At 35.3% G+C, this 14,488-nt stretch overlaps 1 protein-coding gene across 8 annotated transcripts in view; it reads left to right on the top strand.

Moving 5' to 3' along the window:
* The window catches only part of AKAP9 (A-kinase anchoring protein 9), a 186,765-nt gene that overhangs the window by 88,526 nt on the left and 83,751 nt on the right, over positions 1 to 14,488 (top strand). For all 8 annotated transcript variants that reach the window (XM_044245996.1, XM_044246000.1, XM_044245998.1 and 5 more), the window contains one exon: positions 2,618 to 2,850. In XM_044245996.1, the coding sequence (XP_044101931.1) occupies positions 2,618 to 2,850 (233 nt within the window). The remainder of the gene's footprint in view (positions 1 to 2,617; positions 2,851 to 14,488) is intronic.

The raw sequence follows: 14,488 nt of genomic DNA on the forward strand, positions 1-14,488 counted from the left end.
CTAGCCCATTAACACTTCCATCTTCATTTTTCATGCCTACTCTATATATTTTCTCCTGATTTTTAAAATAGTTCTCTTAATGACTCTTAGGTCTAATGACCTAAAAATGATCTGTACTTGAACCCCATCTTTTACTACTTTCTTTCTCCCTTATCTTATCCATTTAGTCTTCTCCGACCTGTGCCCAGCCCCCTACCTTTCAACACTTCTCATCTAGGTGATTGGAATAGTTTTCTTCCTTTTTTTTTTTTTTTTTAAGATTTATTTATTTATTTGAGAGAGAGAGCAAGCGTGCAGACAGAGGGAGAAGCAGAAGCAGACTTCCTGCTGAGCAGGAAGCCAGATGTGGGGCTCCATCCGAGGACCCTGGGATCATGACCCAAGGTGAAGTCAGATGCTTAACCAACTGAGCCATCCCTGTGCCCTGATTGAAATAGTCTTCTAACCTGTCTTCTTCAGCCTGTTTTGTGTATTACTGCAGTTTGTTTCCTGATTTGTAGATTTGCTATCTTCCTGTTCAAAAAATTACTTACTACCCCAATATTTATAGCAAAATCCCAAGATTCCTATGAAGTTAAAACCATTCACAACTTGGATACCTCCTTTCCAACTACCTTTTTTGCCCTCCTCTCACCCTATCCTAACTCCTCCATATACTTTTGCTCCATTAAGCCTTAGCTCTCCATTGTGTCAGACTATTCTCTCTCTTTACTCAGATTTGTCACATTATCTGTATTTATTAGAAAAGGTCACTAGAATGCATTTAATTCCTTAAAGATGCTATATAACATATATTTTTAGTTTTAAACACCAATTATAAACTATTGATATTTCTTCCACAGCTTCAAAAATATTATTTCCTAGACTACCTTCATTTTGTTTAGTAACTTTGTAATATACATTGTACTATACTTTATGTGAATTCATTTTGAATTCCAAGATCATTTTGAACTCATGAATACTTTTGTAAAGTATTAATCCGTATTACCAAGACATTCAGTTTTGAATACGTGGAATAATACAAGGAAATATTGGTCTGGTTGCTGTTTGTTTTTAAGTTTTGAGAATAAAAATACAAAGTGAAAATTGTATTAGCTGTTACATTAAGAACGTAGATAAACTGTGTAATAGCAGACATTTAAAATCACTTCCTAGAATGCAGTTTTCGATTCTTTAGCCAGTGACTTGTACAGAGGAGGTACTTAGTGAATATTGGACTTTTCTGCATTTGTAGAACTTGTCTAAAGTATTCTGAGTACTTTAGAAATTAAAGTTTGATGTTAATTTATTAATTTTATGGTAAGTTACTGATAAGAAATACACATTGTATGTAATAAAAGAATAGGTAATTCCACATCAGGATATTTCACTATTGGGCTGTACTGTGCTGCCACAGACAAATAACTGTATTCCATGACAGCAATGAATAACCTTTTATTTCAGTTAGAGAAAACACTTCAAAGTTTATTCTCTGCTCATATAAACTCAGTTTTGCTTAAGTAAAAAATCAGTGTGGATACATACACATTCATTGTTAAATTAGAACTGCTCCTCAGTCTATTACCCTCTTTGTACTATAGCTCTTAGAAAAGTTTCAGGCTGCAAAATGATCTTCGTCCCTTTTACTGTCTACCCTGAGCTTGTGTTGCTATCCAGTACAGTGCTCAGAAATCAGAGGACCTATGGGGCGCTGGGGTGGCTCAGTCCGTTAAGCACCCAACTCTGCTCTTGGTTTTGGCTCAGGTCATGATCATGAGATCCTGGGATCAAGCCCGGTGTTGGGCTCCATGCTCAGAAGGGAGTCTGTCTAAGGATTCTTTCTCTCCCCCTCTGTCCTTCCCACTGCTTGCTCGCTTGTGCTCTCTCTCAAATACATAAAATAACTCAAAAAAATTATGATCTGTTCTAGACAGATCCTTATTCCTGGAATATCCCATTGCATAGTGTTTTTCTTTTCATATATCATTTATGTCATCATATAGTCCTTGAGGATAGGAATCAGATCTCACCACCTATGTGTCTCCACTACTTAGTAAATCCTGCATGGTGGGCACTTAGTAAATAGCGTTAAAAGTTGTTTTAAAAGTTTTTATCACAGAAGGGTGCCTAGGTGTCCCAGTTGGGTGACCGACTCTTGATTTTGGTTTGGGTCATGATCTCGGGGTCTTGAGATTGAGTCCTGCATAGGGCCCTGTGCTCAGCAGGGAGTCTGCTTGAGATTTTCTCCATCTTTCTCTCCCTTTGCCCCTTCCTCCTTTGTGTGCATGTGCATGCACTCTTGCTCTCTTTCTAAAATAAATAAGTAAATCTTAAAAAGTTTTTTGTCAAATAAAAAATACTGAATAACCCAAGTATTAATTTCTGCAAAGCCTTCTTAGCAAAGCATTATCCTTCTCATTCTTCTACCTGCTTGGTTATCAAAGAGTATTACATTCTCTTACAATTACAATAGTATTGCCTATTTGTTTTATTGCAATGTTGTTATTAAAAAGCCTTTAAAAAAGACCTCGTAGTTCATTGACTTCAGCTTTTAACTTGATTTTATTTTGTAACTTTTTTTACTCTAATTATTAATTATAATTGATTTATGAATTAAATAAAAATTCTATTATTTCAGTTACAGATGAGTCTATATCCTCTTATTCTGGAAGTGATATGCCAAGAAATGATAATAGTATGTGGACAAAAGTAACTGAAGAAGGGACAGATCTCTCAGAACGGCTTGTGAGGAGTGGTTTTGCTGGAACTGAAATAGACCCTGAAAATGAAGAACTTATGCTGGGTATTAGCTCTCGACTACAAGCAGCAGTTGAGAAACTCCTGGAAGCTATAAGTGAAACTAGTAGTCAGGTAACCTCTTTATGTTACTAATCTGTACTACATTTGCAGGTTTTCTTTTAAGCCAGTGAACAACTAAGTGTTTTCTCACAGGAAGTTAGTTACATTCCTCTTTAATAAATAGTTGTATTTGTCACAACTGATATTGATATCAGCAGGTTTCTTTTCAGGTGATAAGTGTTAATTTAATGTCTTGGTGGACTTTTCAGGTTCTAAAATTCAGTGTTGTTTTAATTTTAAAATATTCTAAATTCTTACACATTACTTTTTTTTATATCAAGAGATTTTAACTTTATCAATAATGAAATATTCCATTATAATGTATATTATTTATTTGAAGGAATAATATAAGGAATCTCTTAAACTGTATGCTCTAGTATGTCCTAACACACTGGTATTATAATATGATACAAATCAGACCTACAGTCCTTCACATAATTTTCACATCCTTTTCATGAATGTTAATAGCTTATCTCACTTTACTCTCTCGGTAGGCATTTAGATGAGGGACAGTTTCTACATTGAAGTACTGTTTTTATAGAAATTTTAAAGGGATATAACCATTTATAACTTACAATGCAATTTTGTCTGTCTCTAACATTTTTACACTATGTATGGTAATTGTCTCAAGTTACTATATGTGGAATTGAAAAAATTGTTGCTTTAAAATAAAGAAAATTCACTTAATTATTTTAAAAATGTTTAAAACAACTGTAGAGTCATAGCTGTTATGTAGATCAAATGAGTATTCCATTGTCATCAGTTACAGGTCCCATATTATTAACATTTTCATTGATATCTTATTCACAGTATCCTAAATCCATGTGTATTACAGACAGAAGTTGAGAAGTTGAAAGAGTGTCTTTGTTGTCTTGTTATTTCTAATGTCTGGCTTTCACTGATGTTACTTTTTTTCCTCTAAAAAATTATTCTGTTACAGAATGTTTCTGCAATAGCGGTGATTATTGGATTTACCATATTTGACAAATATCATTGTATATTTCATGTTTTAATGCCAAATTTATTTATTTTCAGGTTAAGTTAGTGATTGAGTCCTCTCTTAACCTTCAGGTTAAGTTAGTGATTGAGTCCTTAATTAGTGACCCTTAAAATCACTTGTTAACCACCTACTATTAGGCTAATGTTTCAATATCTTTTTTTTTTAAGATTTATTTTATTTTTAAAAAATTTTTATTTTTTAATTTAAATTCAGTTTATTAACATATAGTATATTATTAGTTTCAGATGTAGAGTTCAGTGATTCATCAGTCTTACATTATCAATCCATTTTTTTTTCTCTTGGCAACTTGCTTTTGGTATTTAACAAAGAAGGCATTACCAAAACAGCGTATATTACCAGCAAAATTTTGTCTTCTGGGTAGTCTTCAGACAATGAGAGTTTTCTCATTATTCCTTATAGGGAAGTCCTATTCTTCCTTGTAGGGTCAGGTTGACTCTTCCTTCTAGGGAGACAGTTTAAATTTTCTTCTGTGCTGGAATTTGGACTGTATCTTTTTAAGAGCACATTACCATACTTTGTGATGAGAATTCACTATTTGGCCCACAGAATGTATCATAATACATCTGCTGTTGATTTTCTGAATTGTACCTTGATTGAGTAGGCAAACTCTAAGGTATTCATATTCAGTTAAATAGGTATCAGAAATGTTTTCATAGATAAATTGCTGTCTTTGGGCAATTCTTGTTTTTCCAGAGCTTTCTTTTACAGCAGGTACAAAATGATTGAAAGCCTTTTGCTTCAGTTACTTAAAGATTTCCTTGAGCATCACAAAGAACTAAAAGAAGTACAGTATTTTTAAAAACTCGCATCTTTGTGTATTTACTAATACACAGTAGAAAGGATAACTATACAAATAACCATAGTGGTTTCATCTCTTGCTAAAACCACAGTGAGGTACTTTTCATTGCCAACATCCTAAGTGCTGATAGGAAGAAGGCAGCAATAACAACCAGCTTCATTTGATTTATTAATTTAAGACATTAATACTCTTGGATCAAAGAATTTTAATGTTTACCGTATTTTTCTTCAGCCTCAGGTAGACTACTAAAGCTCAAATATTTAAACTATGAATGCTATGTCATAATATGAAATTCCATAGCTATTATAAGAAAACATATATTTTTGACTAAGATTTGCTGTTTTTTTTAAAGTATTTTTTTTTTTTAAGATTTTATTTATTTGACAAAAAGAGAGATCACAAGCAGGCAGAGAGGCAGGCAGAGAGAGAGGGGGAAGCAGGCTCTCCGCTGAGCAGAGAGCCTGACATGGGGCTCAATCACAGGACCCTGAGACCACGACCCAAGCCGAAGGCAGAGGCTTAACCCACTGAGCCACCCAGGTGCCCCTAAGTCTTTACTTTTCTAATTAACATAAGCCCTGGATTGGCTTTCTTTTAGAATGCTTGCATATATGCCACTTTAACAGTATGCTACTCTACTGAGTTAGCTGAGCCAATTCAGACATTTTCAGCTGTTGCTTTTCAGCTCTTTTAAAGTTTGAATGCATATGCATCATAATTATCCCTTTTATTCTGTGAAAGGAGTTTAAATAATTCTATATGGAGTCTCAACATAATCCTGCCTTTTTTTTTCTTTTGCTTATATCAGCTACATTAGTATTTAGTTTCTGTGATTTATACTCTTTCTTACTGTGAAAAAACTAGTAATACTTTTCCATTCTTAGCACTGTTCAATACTTTTGAGCTGGATCTTGAACACTGTTAATACTCTTGCTGCTACTTGATACCACTGTAAATTATGGACAGTCGAGTTAATGCGGTATAGTTGACCTTTGAACATAAAGCTAAAGTGTGCAGCTCCATTTATATGCAGATGTTTTTCAATATATACAATACAGTACTATAAACGCATTTTCTCTTTATGATTTCCTTTTTTTTTTTTTAAGATTTTATTTATTTATTTGACAGACAGATCACAAGTAGGCAGAGAAGCAGGCAGAGAGAGAGAAGGGGGGAAGCAGGCTCCCTGCTGAGCAGAAAGCCCGATGTGGGGCTCGATCCCAGGACCCTGAGATCATGACCCGAGCTGAAGGCAGAGGCTTTAACCCACTGAGCTACCCAGGCGCCCCTCTTTATGATTTTCTTAATGCCATTTTCTTTTTCCTAGCTTACTTTATTGTAAGAATACAGTATATAATGTGTAATATAATGAGCAAAATAGTGTTAATCGATTGTTTAGGTCACCAGACTTCTGGTCAACAGTAGGCTATTAGTTGTTGAGTTTTCAGAGAGTCAAAAGTTCTGTGGATTTTTGACTGTGCATGGGGTCAGCGCCCCAATCTCTGCATTGTTAAAGAGTCAACCGTATAATATTTTTCTTCTGACAAGCACCATGGAAAATGGTAAATAAATAAGAAATGATCCATGGTTAGACTTGTTCCTATAGACTACTGTGGAGAAACTTCCCCCATAATCCATTAATGCTGCCAACAGACAAGCATGTGGAATCCATCTGAAACACTAATTTTCCCAGGCCAGGATCACACCTCATCACGTCCACTTGTGTGACCAGGTTGTGAGATACAACAGGAGCTTGACCATGGCATTTTCGAAATTATTCTCAATTTGTTAAATACTAGTACAGCAATATGTTTTTTAGCTTTTACTGTATTGTTTTAAGTATTAATGAACAGGTCACAAAAACTTTGCCGAGAGCACTGAGCAGTTTTCAGACTGCAGTGTCTAAACCAGCAGCATCAGCATCATTGAGGACTTGTAAATTTAAATCCTCACTTCCCACCCCAGACCTACTGAATGATGGAGCCCAGCAACCTGTGTTTCTGCAGGTTCTTTAGATGATTCTGATATACACTGAAGTTTGAGACCATTGATCTAGAAATTATTACTACATCTTCACATTATTCTAGCTGAACTTTGAAGTGTTCTACTAATATGTTAGAGAAAAGGTTAAAGTGGTTGTTGCCATTTGGTATAAAAATCAGATCTTTCTTAGGTGAATTGTATTCTTAAAGTAATGAGAATAGGAACTTTGTAAAAATCTTCTTTTAACCCAAATTTATTTCACCTACTGCTCTTCCATGGACAGATGTTTAAAGCCATTGACTGCTTCAGAATATTCTCATTAATAAAGTTATCTTGAACATGATAAATATTTTTAACAGTTCATTAGATTGTTACAAAGTAATGTGTAATCACTTTGTGAAATAACTTGTATTCCATTTTCATTTTAATGTGTCATTATTTGGTTCTTCATAATGGGATAGTTCTCTTTTACCTTAATTTTTTTTCACTTGTTACAAAAAAATTCTAAAATAGAACTGAAAGACACTGCTGTGGTCTATTTGTCCTTGCGGTGACAGATAAGTTTTGCCGAGTAGCTCTCTACAGCATACCCTGAGACTAGGAAGGAGAGTAGTGTCTCATACTTTGGAGTCACATGGGCCCAAGTAAAGTTTATTGGAAGACTTGATCCTTGGGATGAATCATTCATTCATCATATTTATTGAGCCCTACTACATAATAGTTAATATTTTATATTCCAGAAGCACAGCATTGAACAAAATAGATGAAATCCTTGCTCTTATAAAGCTCTTATTCAGTGGTAGAGAGCAACAATACATAAGCATACAGTATGTCAGGTGGTGATATCTGCTGGGAAGAAAAATAAAATAGGGGGAGATAGAGCATAATGGGGGAAGAGGACATGTTGTATAGGAAAATTGAGGGAGACCTGTCTGATATAATATTCAAGCATATTTCTTGAGGAAGATTAGGAGAGACAGCCATGTAAGTAAGTAGGGGAAGAATGTTTTAGGCAAAGGACTAAGAAGTATGAAGGCCCTGAGGTGGTCTTGTGCTTGTTTTTTGTGTGGCTGACAAAAGAGGCCAGTGTGACTACAGCAAGGAGAGTGAGGAAAATGAGAGATGAAGTGAAATGGTATCTGAAAACCAGATCACATGGAACTTGGGATTTAATTCCTATTGAGGTATGGAGCGGTTGTGTACAACTTTCTAACTTTTTATTTTGAAATAATCTTAGACTTAGAGAAAAGTTACAAAATAGTATGAAGAGTTTCACTCGACTTCACCTCATGTTAACATCTCACATAATTGTATTATAATTATCAGAACTTATAAAATAAAACTGGTACAATTCTATAAACTGAAGTATAGATTGTTTTGATTTAACCATTTTTTCCCCACTAAGGTCCTTTTCGTTTTCCATGGTCCCACGTTGCATTTGGTTGTCATGTCTTTGTTAGCTCTTACCTATTCTAAAGTTAGTACCTGAGTCTGTCTTTGTCACTTGAAAAGGACTGGCTACTTATTTTATAGAATGTCCCACCATTCAGGTTTGTCTGGTATTTTTTCATGATTACACAAAGCTTATGCATTTTTTTAAGAGTACCACAAAAGTGATGTGCCCTTCTCAGTGTATCATCAGAGGGCACATGATGTCCATGTATCTTATTACTGGTAATGTTAATCTTGATTTCTTGTGGTATCTGCTGTATTTCTCTACTGTAATATTACTATTTTTCCCATTATAATTAATAAATATCTTGAAGGAGGTACTTTGAGATTATGCAAATATCTTGTTTCTCCTTAAACTTTCACCCACTAATTTTATCATTCATTGGTAGATCTTACCCATACGATTATTACCATGGTATTGTGATGATGATTTTCTATTTTCCTCATCTTCCATCTATTATAATTATTCTGGAAGTGCTATTTCTTCACTCACTTTTATAATCAGGATCCATACAGACTTGTAGCTATTTATTTTTTTTCAATGAGTTATAATCCAATACTACAGTAATTTGTTTTGTTCAGCGTTGGTGTTGAGAACTTTTTCAGGAGGTTCTTGTGCCCTTTTTTTTTTTTTTTAAAGATTTTATTTATTTATTTGTCAGAGAGAGAGAGCCAGAGCGAGCACAGGCAGAGTGGCAGACAGAGTCAGAGGGAGAAGCAGGCTCCCTGTGGAGCAAGGAGCCCGATGTGGGACTCGATCCCAGGACGCTGGGATCATGACCTGAGCCGAAGGCAGCTGCTTAACCAACTGAGCCACCCAGGCGTCCCGGTTCTTGTGCCTTTTTGGAAGTGCTTGCTTTTTTGAGCATTTGCACTCTCAAAGGCTCCAGACCCATCTTATGTTATTCCTGTCCCAGTCTTAGAATCTCCCACTCTTCTGAGGAAATTAGGGTCTTCTTACTAGATAATTATGTTTGGAAACCAAGATCATTGTTACTAAAGTGTAATGACTTGTAGGTCCTCTTAGTAGTTTGAAACTGTACGGGGTATATATAAATACATATAGTATTTATTTGTGTATCTCTGAGTATTTATTGTAAAAATATCAGTTCATATGTTCCATCTAATTCTAATCCAATACCACAGCATTCATTCTACCCTTCACCCGTTTCCTTTGTAACTTTGTTCTCCATCAGTGAGAAATCAGGCTCTCATTATTTGCATATTTTTACTTGTTTAGCCATATATACCCATAAAATGACTTCACAGTTGCAAGCCTATATCCTGTGAAGAACAGATTTATTAGAGTACAGTATTAATGTGTAGTACTTTTTGTCTTTAGCCTTATACAGTCAACAGTACTGTTTTTCAGAGTATGTTAGGTTAACTCTTCTCTCTCACTTCTTCAGTGTGATTTTGTTATTCACTTTTAATACAGTTACTATCATTTGTTACAGTTTTTATTCCATTTTGAGTTTGCCCATTTTCTAAAAATTCACAAATGGTAAGTTTCACTCTTTGTATGGGTAGATCTTTTGGTTGTGACAGATGCATAGATTGTGTATCTACCACCACAAACATGACATAAAATTGTTCTATCCCCCAAGATACCCTGCTGCTGTCTTTTGTAGTCAGCCCTTCTTCTACCTTCTGCCATTGGCAACCACTGGTTGCTTTCCATCCTCCATCCTTATAATTCAGCTTTTACCAGACTGTTGTAAGTGAAATGACACATTATATAGTCTTTGGGATCTGGCTTCATTGTCCTAAAGTTCATGTAAGATTCGTCAGTGTTGTTGCATACATTAAAATGTGGTTCCTTTTTATAGCTGAGAATTTTTTTTTTTAAGATTTATTTATTTATTTATTTGACACAGAGAGAGAGAGAGATCACAAGCAGGCAGAGAGGCAGGCAGAGAGAGAGAGGAGGAAGCAGGCTCCCTGCTGAGCAGAGAGCCCGACGCGGGACTCGATCCCAGGACCCTGAGATCATGACCCGAGCCGAAGGCAGCGGCTTAACCCACTGAGCCACCCGAATTATTTTATTGTATGGATATACCACAGTTTATCTATTTAGAGGACATACAGATTGTTTCCAGATTAGGATCATTAGAGATTTTTGAGTAACTAATCTAACTTACATTTTTCAAAAGGATCATTTTTGACCACCCTGTCAAAAATAAACTAAGGGGGTGGGGGAGTCTAGGGCAGAAGCACCAAAACCAGTTAGAGAAGTTACTTGCCCAGATACACAAGTTATGTAGTGGAATTAGAATTCATACCCAGGCAGTGTGGCTTCAGAGTCTGCTCTTTGCTACTTTTTCTGCCCTTTGCAAATGAGTGCACCACATTATCAATTACTGCTGATTGCTCATGTTATCCACAGGCTAAGGAATAGATTTTGAAGTCTGGGGTGTTCCTGGTAACCTTATAAGAGCAGTTTGATGAAGTAATGGGGATGAAATTGTAATTCAAGAGAAAAATGAGAGGAAAGGAAGTAAAGACTTAAAAGCCAAGTAGACACTAGGTAGGTAGGTCAAGGAGAAAATCTGTGGCAAAAGGCATAGCACATGAGTGTAAACCAGCATGATGTGTATGAGGACAGGGGATAGTTTCATGTTATACACATCGAAGATGGAAGGTGGGAAGCTGATAGAGTAGAGGAATAATTAGTGGTCACATGTCAAAGTCCCATGTAAGCTAAGCTAAGGAGTGTTAACTTTATGCTATAAAGTGTGGAGAGTCATTGAAATATTTTTGATGAGAAAATAATACCAAATTTGTGCTTTAGATTCCTTTGGCAGCACTGTGATAAGTGGATGGACAGGAAGGTTGTGAGGAGAGAGACTGAATTTAGGGAAACAAGAGATACTTAGAATATTCCTGATAAAAAATGATAGACATCACAAAGGAAGTGATTTTAAAACTTTAAGGAAGCTGAATTTGATAGAAATTGGTATGACTCATCAGATACAGGGGATTAGGAAGAGGGAAGGAAACCAAGCATAAATCCTTGGTTGAGCGAGTTGTTGGTGTAGTTTGTTTATTGAGATAGGGGATGAAAAAGAAGTGAGTGATGAGTTAAGTTATAGACAATATGAGTTTGAAATGCATAGAGGCAACCTCAAGTAAAAATATTCACTAGAATGTAGAGTTTTGGTAGAACTATATTGGAAGTTGTTATTCCTTTAAGACATTTGAAGCCATCATCTTTAGAGTGTATACAGAGCTATTTTTTGTGTGGGTAGAATGCTCACATTTCAAAGAGAAGAAAGATAGGTACGTCTACAGAGGATAATGAGAATGAGAAGAGGAAAATCAAGAGAATAGTGCCAGGAAAACCAGATAAGGAGTGATTTTCCAAAAATTGTCAGTTACTATGGAAAATCGTAGCTGCTGAAGATTAGTGTCCATTGGATATTTTAATGTGAATGCCATCTGTGATTTTGATGAGAATAGTGTCATAGAATTGGTAAAGGAGAATTCAAAATTCAGAGAGTTGGAGAACTAGAGACAGCAGCTACTAGCTGTGAAGAAAACAGAATGCTAGCTTGAGAACAGGAAGGTGTTCTTTTTTTTTTTTTTTTTTTTTTTAAAGGCTGGAATGGAGTACATGGAGTAACAGTGGGGAAACTGAAGATTGTGGGTCAAAATGGATGGGCTTTCTGGAGGCCAGGCCCCTGGAGTGGGTTAGGATGGAATCCAGAACACAGGTAGAAGGTGTGGCATTTGGATCAGAAAGACCTTCCCTTGTTTAAGATTGGAGAAAGAGATTATTGTGGGTTATTGTGGGCTTATGTGGGCTTATGTTTGGGATGGAGGAGGAGTTTCATTGAGGTCTTCATAGTCTAAGTAAATATTGTGAAATATTCAAGGTTTTTCTTTTTTAATGTAGATTTATGTTTTGTGATTTTAGTAGAGGATGTATGATTAGGACTTGTACTTTGTTTTAAGGTTTAGTTTGCTTTTAAGTTCTACAGATACATCCTGCTTCAATAAAAGAACTAGTGAGCATTTTCTTTACCATGTACCAGATTATCTATTTTATAGGCTGATATGATTATATCTATTAAAGAAGTATTTTACTTAATGTATTTGATTTGACAAGTGATTTGCCCTAAAGTGTGTCCCAAACCATGTAATTATACACGTATTATGATGAATTTTATTTATCATTTGCCCAGACAGGCTACCATAAAAATCAGGCTTATATTAAGCCTATTGCAGTTTCCTCTTGGTTGGGAGAACTTTCCTTATGATATGAGGAAAAGTGCTTAGAGACTCTCTGCAAGCCCTTAGAAAGGTAACCTCTTTAACGTAATCTGTATTCAGTAGTCTCTTTGTGATTCTGCAGAAAAGCTATCTTTGAGAGTATGGTTTCAGATTCTTGATTCCTGAATTAGAAAAAGAATTCAGTCTGTTCCATGGGAGTAGTCTTTCAGTAACTAAAGTTTTCCAGAATTCACAGGTACTATCAAGAGATACCTTTAGGCCTTGGAAGAAATTAATGGGGAACTTATTCCCACAGAATAATGATTGTTATAGACAACTCTTAATGAGTTTATTGTCATTTTTGAGAATAATGAAACCTAAGCTGTGTGTTTCCATATTTTCTTATAAAGGGAGACTTTCCTGAGGATGAAACAGTAATTTAAGATTTTGTCATTGTTAAGTTTTAAGCGTAACTGTAATCCAAATGTTGAAAGGTATTTTTCCATTAGGATTTCCCCCATAGTGCTTATTATATATAATAATGTATATTATTAGGTCAGGGTTCTGTCAGGGCTCTGTCAGAGTACTGCATCCAGTATTCAGCACCTCTATATTTAAGTAATTTACAGAAACAAGTGAACATATCAATATCCAAAAGAGAGGAACAATATCCAAAAGAGAAGTGTTTCACAGTTTGAGAGAAATGTTTATGGGGAGAAAAGGTTAAGTATCTTGATGCTATACGATTAAAGATTAAAGTAAAACTATTTAGTTTGGGAAACATAGCTCTATACCCCAAATTAATAGTCTACATATGTGCACTAAAATCCTGATTATCTGGAACGTGGGAATAATGACTTAGTCTGAATAATTAAAAGGGTATCTTCTTAAAAATTGAAGTCATTTTGCTTTAACTGCCCTTTTTAAAAAAAAAAAAAAGATTTTGTTTATTTATTTGACAGAGATTACAAGTAGGCAAGAGAAGCAGACAGGGAGAGAGAGGAGAAAGCAGGCTCTCTGAGGAACAGAGAGCCCGATGTGGGGCTCGATCCAGGATTCTGGGATCACGACCTGAGCTGAAAGCAGAGGCTTTAACCCACTGAGCCACCCAGGTGCCCTGCTTTAACTGCTTTTGATTATAAAAAGTTTTTATGTGCTTTCTAAAATTTAAAAAAAATAGAATACAATTTGAATTATTCTAATGCAGAGTAATCTGTCTGAACCTCAATTAATATACCATCAATTAATATACTCTTACTAAGGGAGCTATTTGCCCCTATCTTAAATCACCTTTATTGCTATTCTGAGTCCTTCTTCCCCTCCCTAATTTTAACTGGGTTTTGTTGTTTTTTTGTTTTGTTTTGTTTTTTTAGGGTTAGTTTCTTTAACCTTGACTTAAGTCATGTTCCTAGTTAGAAGGGAATATACCCTACTCTTAGAGGTTTTGGCTTTACATGGATGGAAATGAGTTTTAAATGCTTTCAAAAATGGGAAAAAATTATAATTTGGATTATTTTAATTAAGGGCCACCTTTTTGAACATGAATTAATATAATATACCATCAGTTAATATGCTTTTGTTAGAGAGCTGTTTGCCTCATTCTAAATCATCTTAATCTACTACTTTTTTGAGTCTTTTTCTCCTCCCTGGGTTTTTTCTACTACAAAGAAGTAGTTAATTCTTACCTTGACCTGAATGTTTCTATTTATAAAGAGATACTTCTTATTCTCCGAATCTTTTTTTCTTCAAATAAGAGAAATTGGATACTGGATTATCCAAATAAACTAATTTCCAGAAGGAGCCAGGAAAGAGTATTTTGAGAACTACATGATATGGTTAGCGTGGATCCTCTCATTTCATAAAGCCGATTAGCTAGGATATAGATCATTTTGTATCTGGTAAAGATCCAGAAAAAAAATATTTAGCTGAACCAGTGTGGGGTTAGGCCTCCATTTTGTACAGATATTCAGACTTATTCACAGACTAACTGGTGGGCTCATATAAGCATAATAAACAGAAATTTATCATTGCCTGATCGAGAATTTTAATAGGCAGCTGTCCCTTGCTCCACCCCTACCCAAGGCATCTACCTGTAGATTCTGGGATTTCTGTAGAAAATCTCATTTTCTCTTCCCTAATTATTAGCCTGCTATGAAGGCTTTGAGTGTTGACTCCTTTAAACG

Source organism: Neovison vison, chromosome 4 (assembly GCF_020171115.1).
Source record: "Neovison vison isolate M4711 chromosome 4, ASM_NN_V1, whole genome shotgun sequence".
In the NCBI taxonomy this organism is placed as follows: domain Eukaryota; kingdom Metazoa; phylum Chordata; class Mammalia; order Carnivora; family Mustelidae; genus Neogale; species Neogale vison.